At 50.3% G+C, this 13,555-nt stretch overlaps 1 protein-coding gene across 1 annotated transcript in view; it reads right to left on the reverse strand.

Annotated features, from left to right (window-relative positions):
* Positions 1–6: 6 nt before the first annotated feature.
* Positions 7–13,555, reverse strand: part of KCNH1 (potassium voltage-gated channel subfamily H member 1) — a 309,398-nt gene continuing 295,849 nt past the window's right edge. Inside the window, exon 11 of the mRNA XM_006907696.3 lies at positions 7–4,960. Coding sequence (XP_006907758.1) covers positions 4,103–4,960 — 858 coding nt within the window. The 3' untranslated portion in view covers positions 7–4,102. The remainder of the gene's footprint in view (positions 4,961–13,555) is intronic.

The following is a 13,555-nucleotide window of genomic DNA, read 5'->3' on the forward strand; positions in this document are numbered from 1 at the left end:
GACCCAAGTAAATGCTTCACTCTTTCTGTTTAAGAGTTCATCCTTTTTGATAAGTACTTGTTTGTTTATTTGGCAGAAGTGCACTGAATTTTGGTATAATTACTTTGGAATTCTTGAGAGCAAAAATTAAAAATAATGGCAGTGGGCATGGGTCAAGCAAATAAATCTACCTTCTCACGAGAGACTTTGGTCTCCAAAGCAAAAGATTCTGTGAGAGGATAAGTTGGTCACGCACAGGCCAGACTGATATTAGGATGCCTGCCAACTGCCAGGAAAATTTCTGTGTGGCAGGAGACACCTGGTCATCGGTGGGACAACTAGGGCAAAGGCTGTCAGCCAGGAGGAAAATGTCCCATGAAAGGCACGCTGTCACTGTAAAACAAAACACAACTCTCAACCCTGAAAGCGCCCCCTTCAGGCTATTTGGGATTTTTTCTTTCGCTCTTAAAACCTGTGAGAAATGAGAATCCAGTCATGTAAATGCTCTAAGAGTGGTTCTTCTTCAGGGACCCCCGTCGACTTTATGTTAAAAAAAAAATTATAGTTTCACTTCATGTGCATTTTTGACTAAATGGACCAACCTCACTAAATATAATCTAGAACCTCAATGGCCATGATGCAAAACTCTCGATCTCCCCTAATTCGTTTTCCTCCAGACTATATTAGAAGACCAGGTAATAGAACTAAAGAGCCCGAATGGAATGGCTATTTTAATGGGTACCTAGAGGCTTCTAAACATTCAGGGTTCTAAAATTGTCTCTTTACAAAATACTAAGTTAATTGAAGCAAATAAAGGAGATTTAAAAGCATCCGGGGCCTCTTCCTCAGCCTCACCAGCCATGGTTCCCCTAATCCTTGATTCTACCTCCTCTCTATCTGTTTTTGCCCTATTCTAACCCCCTTCCTTTATCTGAACATCCTTCTTTAGTGTTAAAACCTTACAACTATGCCTATTAAGACTCCCTTTTAAAAGTAGGCTTTTCTGAGGATCCTGCTAAACCACTGATTTCTTACATCCTAGGGACCAAAGCTGAAAAAGCTAGAGTAAACGATTTTCCCAAGGTAATCAAGGGTCCTCATAGATCTGTTGAAGAATTCAATATTATAATTCAAACTTAACAACCAGGCTTCTCTGCTCTTTATCAATTAGTCCACATGCTTGCTGGAGAACACTTAATTAAATGATTTATAGTGGAAGGCTCAGTCAGTGGTATCTGAAGCTCACGGTCCTTGCTCGGGAACCTAGAGCAACATCCAGGAGAGAATAGGTAGTTAGCACGAAGCAGCCTGTGGCCAAGTGCATGTCATTAATGTGAAAGAAAAGAAGGTTTGGCTCATTTAAAAAGTTTTTTTTTTCCCCCAGAAAAAAACAATTATAGCAAAAATCCTTAAAATCCTTAAATGGAGAACAAGAGCATATATAACCACAACCGTGGTACTCTCACCGTCACCCACAGGAGCACGTGTTGTGGGCCCTGTGACCCCAAGATGAGCAGATCTGGGCTTTGGTCGAGCCTAGTTTGAGTGCTAGGAATCCATCCTGGGAATACATTCATGAAGCTTCATTTTCTTCTCCCGAAGAAGTCTGAGCTTCAAAGCCTCATGCATCAGCATCTTTGTCTCAGACCCAGATGGGGAGTCGTTTCTGAATAGACACCTGTGCCCCTCAGGCACAGCTGAAGGGAGGCGGAAAGGCCTTTCTACACTGGCCTGTAGGGTGCTGGACCGGCACCTGTCATCAAGTCCCCGGAAAGATGGGCAGGTGCTTCTGAGGCTGAATGTTAGAGTTAGGGCCCTTGCCCTGCCTTAAAAGTAGTGGGTGCAAAACTTCAGAAGCAGGTTAAGGAGCATGTTTAGGGAATGGCAAACTAGAACATTTCCGTTTCAGGGGCAGCTGGCAGATGGGATTCCAGATATTCTACAGTCTCTGCCACGAGGAGCAGTTGGCAGCTTCTTAAGTTAAAGTGAGGCTGAAAGCCCCACGGCTTTATCCAGAGTCACGATCATGATTCGGGAAATTTCACTTTCTCTTTTTGTATGCTGCCATCTGAGGCCGAGTCTAATTTCTCAGCCTCAGGAAGCCAGGGGCCACCTCTGTAAGTCTCAGGAGAAGAGCAGCATGAGTGTGTGGGGCCTCTAGGGAAGGACCCCGGCCTTGACCTCCAGACTCTGCTCCCTGGGGCCATCTGCACCAACCCTTAGAGTCAGAAGAAGACAGTCCCATTCTGCACAGAAAACTGAAGGCCAAGTCCTGGGTCCATGTCATGGCCACTGAGCAGGCAGGCAGGTAGGCCCAGACAGGAGGCTTCGGAGACACGGAATATCTTTGGTAGGGCAGGCCCCAAACTGTCGGGTTCCCTTCAGTGCTCAGGGAAATCAGCACTGGAATCCAGACTCTCTTTAGTAAAACAACGCCAGGCAGAGGTGCTAAGGATGGGGTTGCTGCAACGTAACGTGCAAAGGTCGGTACCTGGGATGATTCCATGCTGTCCCTAACAGTCCAGACCACCCGCACTCCTGATTTCACGCAAAGCTGAGTTCTTAGAGCTGGACTTCTGACCTTGCTTGCCAATTTTTAGGGTCCTGATTCATCTCTACAGAGCATCACCAGGGCTAGCCCCACTGCCTATGAGAGACTGCTTCTCTTTCCTTCGCCTGACACCACTGAAAGCTCGAGCATGGGAATGACCTGACCCCAAGTGACTATGAGGCAGTGGAATGTCCCTGAGCACCCTGGCATAGGGACGTGGGTGACCCGCAGGCATTTCTATGATCATAGTTCTGAGCTCGGACCTGCCCCGCAGACCACAGCTGCACGGCCACCCCTCTCCATCACCATACAGAGACAGCCGGAAAAGCCACTGCCTCGTTCTCTTTTTCCAGCTGTTGAAGCAAGTACGATCATGGCCCTGTAATCTTTTCACGGTTTCTCTTGAAGTCCTACTGACTCTTGTAGGAGATAAAGAGATTAGCTTCAAAGTAAGGCCATGCCTGGCTTCCGAGTGTCCTAGAATGACCCCATGCAGCGGACAAAGTACAAACTTCTGAAGGACAATCCCAGTGAGAATTATAGTATAAACAACACTAGCTACAATCATTTTTCTGAGGTTGCGTGTGTGTGTGTGTGTGTGTGTGTGTGTGTGTGTGTGTGTGTCTGGGTGTCTGCTTTGCTAATAAAGCAACTCTGGGCTCATTGCCCTTCCTGCCGATGATGCTCCATAACCTGAGGAATGCCACAGGAACATGTGAGGAAGAGGTTGAGAAGGAAAAGAAGCAAAAGGGCCTGTGCGATGAGGCCAGTGGCATGGAGCAAGGCCAGAGATTCATCTGGGGCCTCCAGAGCCCTCCCCCAGGCCATCCCATAGAAGTGGGCTGCGGAGAATCTCCGAATCCCAAGGGCTCCTCTCCAGCTCTTCGGCTCTGCTCAGCTCCTCGGGTAGAGGAGGCCTGAGGAGTCCCGGCTCTTGATGTTCATGGGAGGAACCCACAGCGCCTCAGCCGCTGTTTGGCCCTTAACCATTACAGACGGCAAGGTGACAGGCTCAACCCTCCCTCTCAAGCTCCCCTCGTCCCACGCTTGTTAACAAATGACGACTGTAGGAAAATATACGGTGACGTCAGACGCAGGCTGTACAAGGACAGGGAATGCTGGGAGATCCCTGTGCCCGCGGCCAACTTTGGGGGTCTTGGCGGAGGAGCCCCGCGTGGTATATACATGAGGGGTTCTCGGTGCTCCCCCCACCAATCCCCAAATGGCTGCTGCTCTTTTCTGGTAGTTTTCATCTTTTACAAATATCACAACAGTAAAAAATTAAAAATGAAGGGAACTACCCTTTAGACAGCATGCCCCCTCTTCCAAAATTGTGCAAAGACAGTTCGGATGCAGCTGCCATCTTGCAGGGCGATGGCACGCTCCTCTTCCCGTATCTTTTCCCAGACAGGGAATAAGAGGTTGTGTGCCTAAGCGACTGGTCCCACTTTGATTATGTCAGGAAAAGCCTACTTTTAAAGTTGTTGGTCATGTAGGTGTGTGTGGTGGGGGTGGCGTCCAGGGCAGGGTGGTCGGTTTTTGTCTTGGACTTTTTTTTTTTTAACGGCCCTCTCAGCTCGCTCCAAAAATCTCTCTCTCTGATTCTGGGGACTGGGGCCTCGATATTTCAAACAACTCCTGAGGAGACTGAGACGACCTTCTGGAAGTTAATATCCTGAGTATCTCAGAGAGCTGCTTCTCGATATTTGTCATTTTGGTGTTCAAGGCCTTGATGTCCTCCTTCAGCTCGTGTTTCACCTCCAGGACGGTGGCCTGCAGCGTCTGCTCGGGGATGGGGTAGAAAGAATGCTTGACCTCCGCCAAGATGGGGCTCCGGTCCTGGGGGCTCCTGGCCTCGCCGACGCTGTCCAGACGCAGGTCGCTTTTGGTGATGCCGCTGTCGCACGAGTCCGTCTTCTTCAGTGTGGCCTCCCCTGACGCCTTGGTCCTCTCGGGGAGTGTCTCCATGGACTCGGCCTTGGACACCTTGTTCCAGTCCTCGCCCTTCCCACAAGCATCTTTGAAGCGGGCCCAGCCTTTGCGCTTGGCACAGTCGCCCCCACTCGCCTTGGGGCCCAGGCACTCGGACCCGGGAGCGTGCAGCTTGGCGTGGTCCGACACCCCCGAGGGGCAGGCCGCCGGGAAGGACACGGGCGTGGCGGGGCTCTCGCGGACCGTGACCACGCTGGCCTTCACGAGGCTGTGGTTGGCCGAGGCGTGCTCCGCGAGGACGCTGCCCTTCTCCACGTCCAGGTCGTCCAGGTCCCGGACCCCCCTCTCGGCCGCCAGCCTGGCCTCTTTCTGCTGTCGGAACCTCTGGAAGAGCCGCCGGACGGGGTGATCCGGGGGCAAGATCAGGGGCGCCTCGTTCTTCCGTTTCCTGCGCTCCTCCTCTTCCCGCTTCACGTCGCTGATCTTCCGGAAGACGATCTGCGGTGAGACAGAGCGACACACTGTGTTATCGGGCCGCTCGGCCCCTCTGCCTGGCATAGCTTTGGGCTCGGCCCCTCTGCCTGGCATAGCTCTGGGCTTCCAGCCCCGGGCCCCAAGGGCTGAGGCTCACGTCCGTTCCCACCCCTGCAAGGCCTCCTGGGGCTTTTCTCAGCGACTGTCATCACTGCCTTTTCTTGACACTCTTCTCAGCTTTCCAACAGCAAGAAAGACTCTTGCCCTCGTCCTCTTCAAGAGAAATAAACCCCCAACCTCTCCACCCCCACATGCCAGAAGGCTGGAGGTACCAAATGGCCTTGTCTTGACCTCCGAGCTGGAGCCCCCTTTCACCCTCCCTGCGCACAGCGCAGCATCACCTGACGAGCTTTTCAAAGGTCATTTTTCTGACCCTGCCTTAGACCTACTGCATCTGAATCTTCAGACAGGAAGCCCTTGACTCTGTAACTTAAGAAACTCTCCAGGTGATATGATGCATGAAAGTTTGAGCACCTCTCGTCTCAATCACTCTCCAGGGCAAGAAAGTTCAGTCAAGTCCTCAGGCGGGGCTACCGCTCCGACTGCCATTGCCACGTGCAGACCTGGACCCTAAGTGAATGCGTTTAGCTGTGAGAAGGTAGAGCTGGTCTCACACAGAAGCCCTCCTTGTCCTCAAGGAGCTAATAGGAAAGAAAGGCCCATGATTTTGCACATGAGCTTGTCCTAACAATAACAAACACTGGACAGCGCTCTGCAGTTTGTAAGGGAGTTTAACGTTATTTCATGTATTCCTTATAATAGCACTAACAAGGTCATTGGGGCACGTATTATCCCCATTTTAGAGAAATGGAAAGCAAGGCTCAGAGTAGTTAAATGTCACATAACAGGTGTGTTTTCTATAGGGAGCTTATACCCAAGCCATTAAATCCCAGATCCATTAGATGCCCAGAAGGTACCTCCGGACGATGACAATGCTTCATGCGGAGGATGGACAGACGGCAATTACAGTCTCATGCATCTGGCTCTGAGGGCAGAGTAAGCTACATATCATAGAGCTTTCTCCTGGGTGGACATCTGAGTATGGGAGAGCCCTGTCATTTCCGGCTTATACTGTATGTGGCAGGTACTCTCAGGGACATGCTTGACGCATCCCGTATCTGAACTTGCAGGAAGCAACCTGCAGCAGGTCATCCTTTTTTAACGTAAATTGCTGGTTTGAGCTCAATGAGGAGTCCTGGAGAGAACTGTGGAAGGGACAGTAGTAATCGTGCATCACCGCAGTCTGGAAACCCCTGTGCCCTGGGCAGCCTCAGACCAACCCCGAACTGGTTCCAAGGACTTGCCACAGGACTCCCAGGTGTTGGGGAGGCACACGTGGTGGCATGCCAGGAGGATGGGCTTTGAGTTCAGAAATTGTCCCAGCTCAGCCACCTAGCTGTGTGACCTCAGACAGGTATCTTAACTTCTGAGTCTCAATTTCCCCCTTACGAAGTAGGAAGAAATCCCTACTTTTCTGACTTGGGGTAAAGCCAGCACAAGATTGCTTATGCAAAAGCACTGGCTCACTGCAGATGCTTGAAATGAATTCTCCTGCTGACACAGAAAAGGCAGAAGCCTTGAAAGGACATATTTTTTAACCTCTGGGTGCAGATGATACATAACTACATAACTTATCCTACCTTCTCCAGGAAGCTCCCAGCCCAGAGCTTTGTGATGGCACCACCCAGATTCTCAGATATGACCGACAAGACGGTCACTTTAAAGTGCCAATAAATACAGAGGAACCCAACAAACACTGAACTGCTTGATGCCAGCAATCAATCAGTAAGTCGCTGGCAGACTGGAGGCTCACACCTGTTATCTATCTTCTCCATCAAAGCTCCTGTCACTGGATGACTTTACACTTGGGTCAGTAATGGGTGGGTGGGGGCGGGGTGGAGCTGCCACTCCTCTTGCCACCTAGTTAAATCTTCAAGGCCTGTTACATGGTTCCCAGTGAGAGGGTGGCTTTCTGACCTCCACTGGGCAGTATTTCTCCAATCCCTGCCCTGCCCAGCTGTGAATTTATAACCCTGCCTCTGCTGGGCACCATCAGCCCCATCCAAACTGCTCCTGTAGTATAGCCTCTCAGTTGGCAGTTTCCCACCTCCATGCCGCTCATGGGGTTCTCTGTTCTGGGAAAGGCCCCTGCTCTCCACCAGGCATCCACATCCTCCTCACCCCAAGGCTCCACTCAAACAGCACCTCTGCCAGAACGCCTTCCCTGATTTCATGGAGCTCTAAGTTATCCTCCCAGCTCTAATAGACCTTACTGTATTCACTCACACCAGACTTCCTCTCTAATCACACTCTATCTTGTGTCCATTTATAGTAGAGATATAAAATATCGCCCCCCTAGCCCTTAGAGAAGGGAGGAGAGATGAAGGGACCAAGGAAGGAAGGTAAGACAGGGGAGGAATGAGAAAAAGAGGGAGGAAGGGAGAAAGTAATGTAGGAAGGAGGCAAGAGAATTAAAATGTTAATCAAGCCGCATTCAGAGAGGGCAATGTGCTGATCAGCCCTGCAGCCAGGCCCGGAGGACACCTTCAGAACAAAGGAAGATTTCTGCTGGGATTGTTAATGACCCATTCCTCACACCTGTGAAGGGGAAACAGGAACCAAGAGTCATTCCCTCTGGCTGAAACCATGGGGAACCTATGGATTAAAGGCCGGGAACTGCCAGCAGGCCTTTCACTCTACATATTCTTACCTTTTCACACTGCATATTCTTCATATCAAAGGAAACAGGAACTAAAGAATGACATGTAAGCTGAATTCCCTGAACACTCAGGGTCCCTCTCAGTGCCTTTACTGTCTCTCTCTGTCCCACGCACTCTCTGTCACTCTCTGTCTGTGGGGTGTGACCCCTTTTCTAATAAACTTTCCTTTTGACTCTAACTTTGGCGCGTGTTGAATTCTTTCTTCACTCTCGGTCAAAGGACCCTCCTCTTCTCTTGGTGCAGGGCTTGGTCTCCCGTCACGTGGGGAGATTTGCCCTGTCCTGCATAAAAATGATGACTGAATGAGAATGTGCATGTACCCAAAAGAGATGGTGGCTTTTAGAGCTGATTCCGGTTCCTGCCCTTTATTTTGTGGGACATCCGATTCTTAACAGTATCCCCCACTTTTTTTAATTGAGCTAGTATGAGTGGAGTTCCGTCCTTTGTAAGCAACAATTCTCAAACAAGATACCCGTTATTTACATCTTTACCTTATTCTCCCTGAAAGCCTAGCACAGTACTTTTCATGTCACATTGAATCTTTTACTTTAAAACAAATTATTATCTACTCTAAGAGAGCGGGGATTGTTCTATTCACCATTTCCAGCACTTAGAAAATGCCTGGTACCTAGGGGATTCTCAATAAATATTTGTGGACTAGATGAATAACTGAATGAATAACAGATAGATATGAGCTAATGAATCAATGGGAGAATGTCTTCAGTCTGGAAAGATGAAATCACAGAGATCATAATCAACATTATAAAGGGAGGGATTCGCTCAGAATACACACGGTCCTCTTACCAGTTACCGGAGGTCAAGTGCAGTCCTTGAGACTGGAAATGAGATGGTTTAAGACTAAAGGAAAGGACGTATCTCTTCAGATATTGAGGAGTCAACACAAAACTTATCCCAAGAGGTTGGACAGGGCAGCACACTGGTAGGTTAACAAGGGCTTAACATGCACTCATAGTGGACACTTGTGAGGGGAAGTGGTGGCTCCTCCTTGAAGAGCCGCACGTGCTCTTTGACCAAATGCCCCGTGGGTCAGAATCCTGGGCTGGGGTAGGCAGGGGGAGGGAGAAGGTTGGCCTGACAGAAGCGGCATGTTCAGGCGCTGTGGCCATGTCATGGAGGGCAGCTCATGGGCTGGGGCTCTCCTCTGGAAGATACTTGTGTGTCTGGGTCTGTGCCAACTCTTCTGAAGCTTTGCCTCTTGGCCTTTTCCACTGTGTCAGCCCAGCCTGCCCTGGGGCACCCTGTGTACCAAATGCAGCCATGCCTGCATGTCACTGGCTCATTCAATGGGCGGGTGAACCAGGGCAGAGCTTGCTGCCCCACTGAAGTGCCTGAGTCCTTTGAAAGCCAGAGTAAAACCAGAGGACACAGAGCTGATGTAGTCTGATGGCTTTGCTGATCTGGGGTCTAGAGCTCTGCTTACTAACTTCAGCTGCTTTTTGGAGAAGTTAGTCATGGACTCGGCCTCAGACGTAGCCACAACCAGGCATTTGGCTGAGGATTTTAGATCCAAGTGGGGAGGGGTGGCCACACGACCCACAACGATGAGGTCAGTATTGCCAGCACCAGCCACAGCAGCTCTTGTCTGCTCAGAGATGCTCCACAGTTCCCACACAGGAGTATGCCCAAGGAATGAGGGCCAGACCCCAAACCCCATAACCCGGGATGCTCTCTGCTCTCAATGGTCTCTAGCTGGAGGCCTGGGGAAGACTATTCGGCTTTTCCAAGTGTTCTGTGAGGTTTTTAACAGTGGTGTGAGGGGGAAAAGTTTTAAAATAAATTTGAGCCACATGACAATGTTAGATTGGTTGCTTTACTGCAGGACTTCTCAGAGCCTTAATATGCTAATGTGCTTTATGAGTGTCTACAAGGAAAATGCAGCAGGCAGCTTTTCTTAAACACTTTCCCCCAGATTCTCTCTTTGCAAAGAGTGGTATTTCCCAGAACCCCCTCTGGCAAACACTGAAATTACATCAGTGTGGGGGAATGGGATGCCCTCTGCCTTTGTGCATAGCCCTGATGGATGGGAAGGCAGTTTCCTACTCCACGTTCTAACAAAGTGGTGTCTCCCATCTCAAACCCTACCGCTGAGCCCCTGGAGTTTGGGGTGTGGGCTTCTCCACTGCACATGTACTACCCTTCTAGTGGATCAATAGACCCGAATCAATCTGAAGTCTGTGACGTGATTGATGAAGGTATATCATCAACTCTCCTGCCTCCAACCCGTCAGCCACTCTCTATGCTCTATCCTCACTCATTTCAGGTCCTGAAGAAAAGCCCTGTTCACTCTGCCCGAAGATCCCTTCAATCTTGTCTCCTGCCCCATCCTTTCAGCCGGACTCCTCCTTGACCTTCGGGATTCATCTTAGGAATTGTCTACTCCAATGAGCTTCCCTGACTCTCCCCCACTCCTTGGGTGGCATCAAGCCTAGGGCAGCCCCATGTACCTTTATCACAGATCACAGCAACCACTGTTGAGAAGGAGCATTTTGCTCCTTTTTCTTTTCCTTCAGGCAGTAGCTCGCTGAAGGCAAGCACATTGCTTTATTCAGTTTCTGTTTTGTATCTCTCTGGCATATATAGCGCTCGATCAATGGTCAGTGAATTAATAACTATGTCAGTGAATAAATTATGGCCATCCCCCTGTTTGTGAGGGGCGTGCCAGGGTGAAAGAAGTGATATGTGTGACCCTGTGTGTACGCACGTGCGCACATGCGCACACGCACACACACACACACACACCTGTTTCTGATGTTTGTGGCCTAGTGGGGAGAGAGAAAAAGAGATTACAGGTGAACTTCTCTATGCACGACGCGTATGGTCCTGAAGGGCACTGTAATGTACGCACGTGTGCACATGCATGCATACACACACACACACACACACACACACACACACCTGTTTCTAATGTTTGTGGCCTGGTGGGGAGAGAGGAAAAGAGATTATAGGTGAACTTCCCTATGCACGACGCGTATGGTCCTGAAGGGCACTGTATAAATAAAATCCTAAAGCACTTCCATCTTCGCTCACCTTCATTTTGGACTGACCTAATACTGATTTCATCATCTCTGCCTAATTTTAATTTTTTCAATCTCTTACATGAGCTCAGAGAGCTGATATTTAGAAGCAGCCCTGAGATGAACCTTGTTGCAATGCTCTTAAATTTTTCTTTTCTATAAACTTGGATTTTCCTGTGGAGGGCAATCCGATGGTACGGAACAAGCCTGGACGGGGACTCTGAAGCCCAGACTGCTCGCGTCGGCCCTGCTACCCAGCAAGGCTGGCCCTGAGCAAGCCGCCCCTCACACCTGCCCTCACCAGGCGGACGGCCTCCCCATCAGAGCGGTGCCAGGTTTTCTTCTTTTGTTTCCCTGTTTTACTTATTGAGTTCATTCTGGGAAAGGATTCCACAGTCCAAAAAATCATTTTGAAAACCACTGGATGAGGTCACTTCTAAAGTCCTTTCGAGAATGAACAATTAATGATTATAATAACACGGTACTTTGTGTTGTGTTTTACAACTCATTCCACTTATTCAAGTGCATTATCTCATTTAAACCCAAATTCCCAGGAGCCGTGCAGGGGCCTCCTCCACGATGTGACAGTTGAGGAGACTGGGCTCAGCTGCTCAAGGTCACACGGCTAGGTAGAAACAGAACTTCCGGGTGTGGACCAGTGCTCTTGCCCTCACGTCACTTTTCTTCACATTAGTGTGTGGATAGGGGCCACATCAACAGAGAGGTGCTGGGGGTCTGTCTGGGGAGGTCGTTAGCTGGGGCCCCCTCATCACCGATCGGAGAGGCCCAGCCTTGGAGACAGGCTGACGCAGGTCCAGGCACCACAGGTGGAATAAGTCTGATCCTTCCTGGTCAGCCAGGGTCCTGCCAGCCCGTAGCCGGGCCTGACATGTTGGGTGTGCGAAGTCCACACAGAATGCTAAATGGCTCATGACTTACTGGAATGTGGGAGACAGAGGATGCCCCGGGGCGGGGGCGCCGCAATGCCTCACTCATCCATCTCCGCATCCTCACCACGCAGGGGCCCTGAGCCTGGGAGGCCTTTAATGAATGGCTGTTGAGTTGAACTGAATTGACACCCGGCTCCTCATGCTGCAGAGCTTTCTGAGCAGCTATTTTCAAGTTTGTTTGGAAAACGCAATCCCCCCGGGATCTGAGGTGAGTCAGAACAATTGACCGCTTCTTCTGGGTTGCATTTAAGGAAGGCCTGGCCAATCTTGAGCCCCACCAAGGCCAGGCCAAGGGGAACAGGAGTCCTCTCAGGGTCACTGAGCAAGAGGGGCCCAGCAGCACATGTAGAGAAAGAGCTCTGAGAGAGGAATAGACTGCCCGGAGTCCCGACAGCACCGAGGATGGGAGCCCGGTTGCTTAAAAGAGCTCAGATCGGGGAGTAAAAATATATACATAACGTCCATTCTCAGTGGTTTGCATAAATGAACAGAGGCTGAGGTATGAATCATAGAAAACCACAGATAAACTAAAAGGGATTTATTTTGGTTTTTATTGGACTCAGATACATGTCCCAAATCTGAAACACACAGAGAGCAGCAGAAAGAACACAGGCTTGGAGTGGCCCCAACTGTGCCGGTGACTGGCCACTGTGTGACCTTGGGCAAGTCACGTCCTTCCTTGGCTAGACCAGAGCAAGCATTCTCAAATCTGGCTGTACTTCAGAACCAGCTGGAGAGGTTATTATCTACTGAGTGAGACATCCCTGTGGCGAGGTCAGAAACGGGCATTTGCAACCAGCTTCCAGGTGACTCTGACGCAGGTGGCCTGACCCAGATCTGCTGACCGGGATCCGGAATCCCTGCACTGATGACTGGTATGATCACTGCTGTCCTCCGTGGGTGTGCACATGCCATCCCAGCCCTCTCCTGACCTCCCTGCCTGAGCCCGTGTGTCCAGCCGGGCTCAGCCGTCCTGCGTGCTACGTGTGATCGAGCCAGTGGGAAGGAGGAGGGATTATTAAGGGAGGTGGGGGGATGACCCCAAAGAGCCACTGGTCCCTAAAAGATGACTGAAAGGGGACTGGTTGACCCTGCAATCACTGTTGTCTCCTTCCTTTGCTGTCTAGAATGGAGGACATAAATCCAAGCAAACACTTATTGAGCACCTACTGCATGCAGGGCATACACACATTGCCATTCCATGACTGGAGAAGGTCATGCCTCTTTTCCTTTAAAGTTGAGGCCTCTGCTGGCACTGACTCAAGCCACTGTGAGGGATAGAGCGGCATCAGTGTCCCTACAGACGCAGGACCCCAATGTCCCTACAGGCCTTTGTGCTGTAGTCTTCCTCACAGTTTCCACAGCCACCAGCCCCCTCCACCCGTAGCCCTGCCTGTTTGTGTGGCAAAGCATAAAACATAGAGATTAACAAACTGGGCCACTGAAGAGACTGAAAACATGCAAAAACTAACTGGGGATGGACCAATAAGATAAGGCAGTTGGTTGGGTTTTGCTTTTTGCAAAGGCCACATCTTAACCCCTGAGAATGGCCATTTCTGTTGACGATGGAATCAAACGCTACACATTTTTCTCTCAATGGCATCATGGACATGTGGACCGTCCAGAACATGGGAGACCTGAGCCTTAGGGAGGGCAAGGGGATCCCCGAGGGACCAAGAACTGTCCAGGTCAGTAACACGCCTTGAGCTAAGACTATGTGCTGCCAACACGCAATTCTAGAAGGGAATAAGGTAGAGCCCTGCCCTCCAGAGAGACAGAATGGCAAACTCCCGGCTGATGCTCAAGCCGCCAAGTGGGCCCAGGGTGGGCAGGAGTTGGTGGAGTGACAGCACG

Source organism: Pteropus alecto, unplaced genomic scaffold (assembly GCF_000325575.1).
Source record: "Pteropus alecto unplaced genomic scaffold, ASM32557v1 scaffold101, whole genome shotgun sequence".
In the NCBI taxonomy this organism is placed as follows: domain Eukaryota; kingdom Metazoa; phylum Chordata; class Mammalia; order Chiroptera; family Pteropodidae; genus Pteropus; species Pteropus alecto.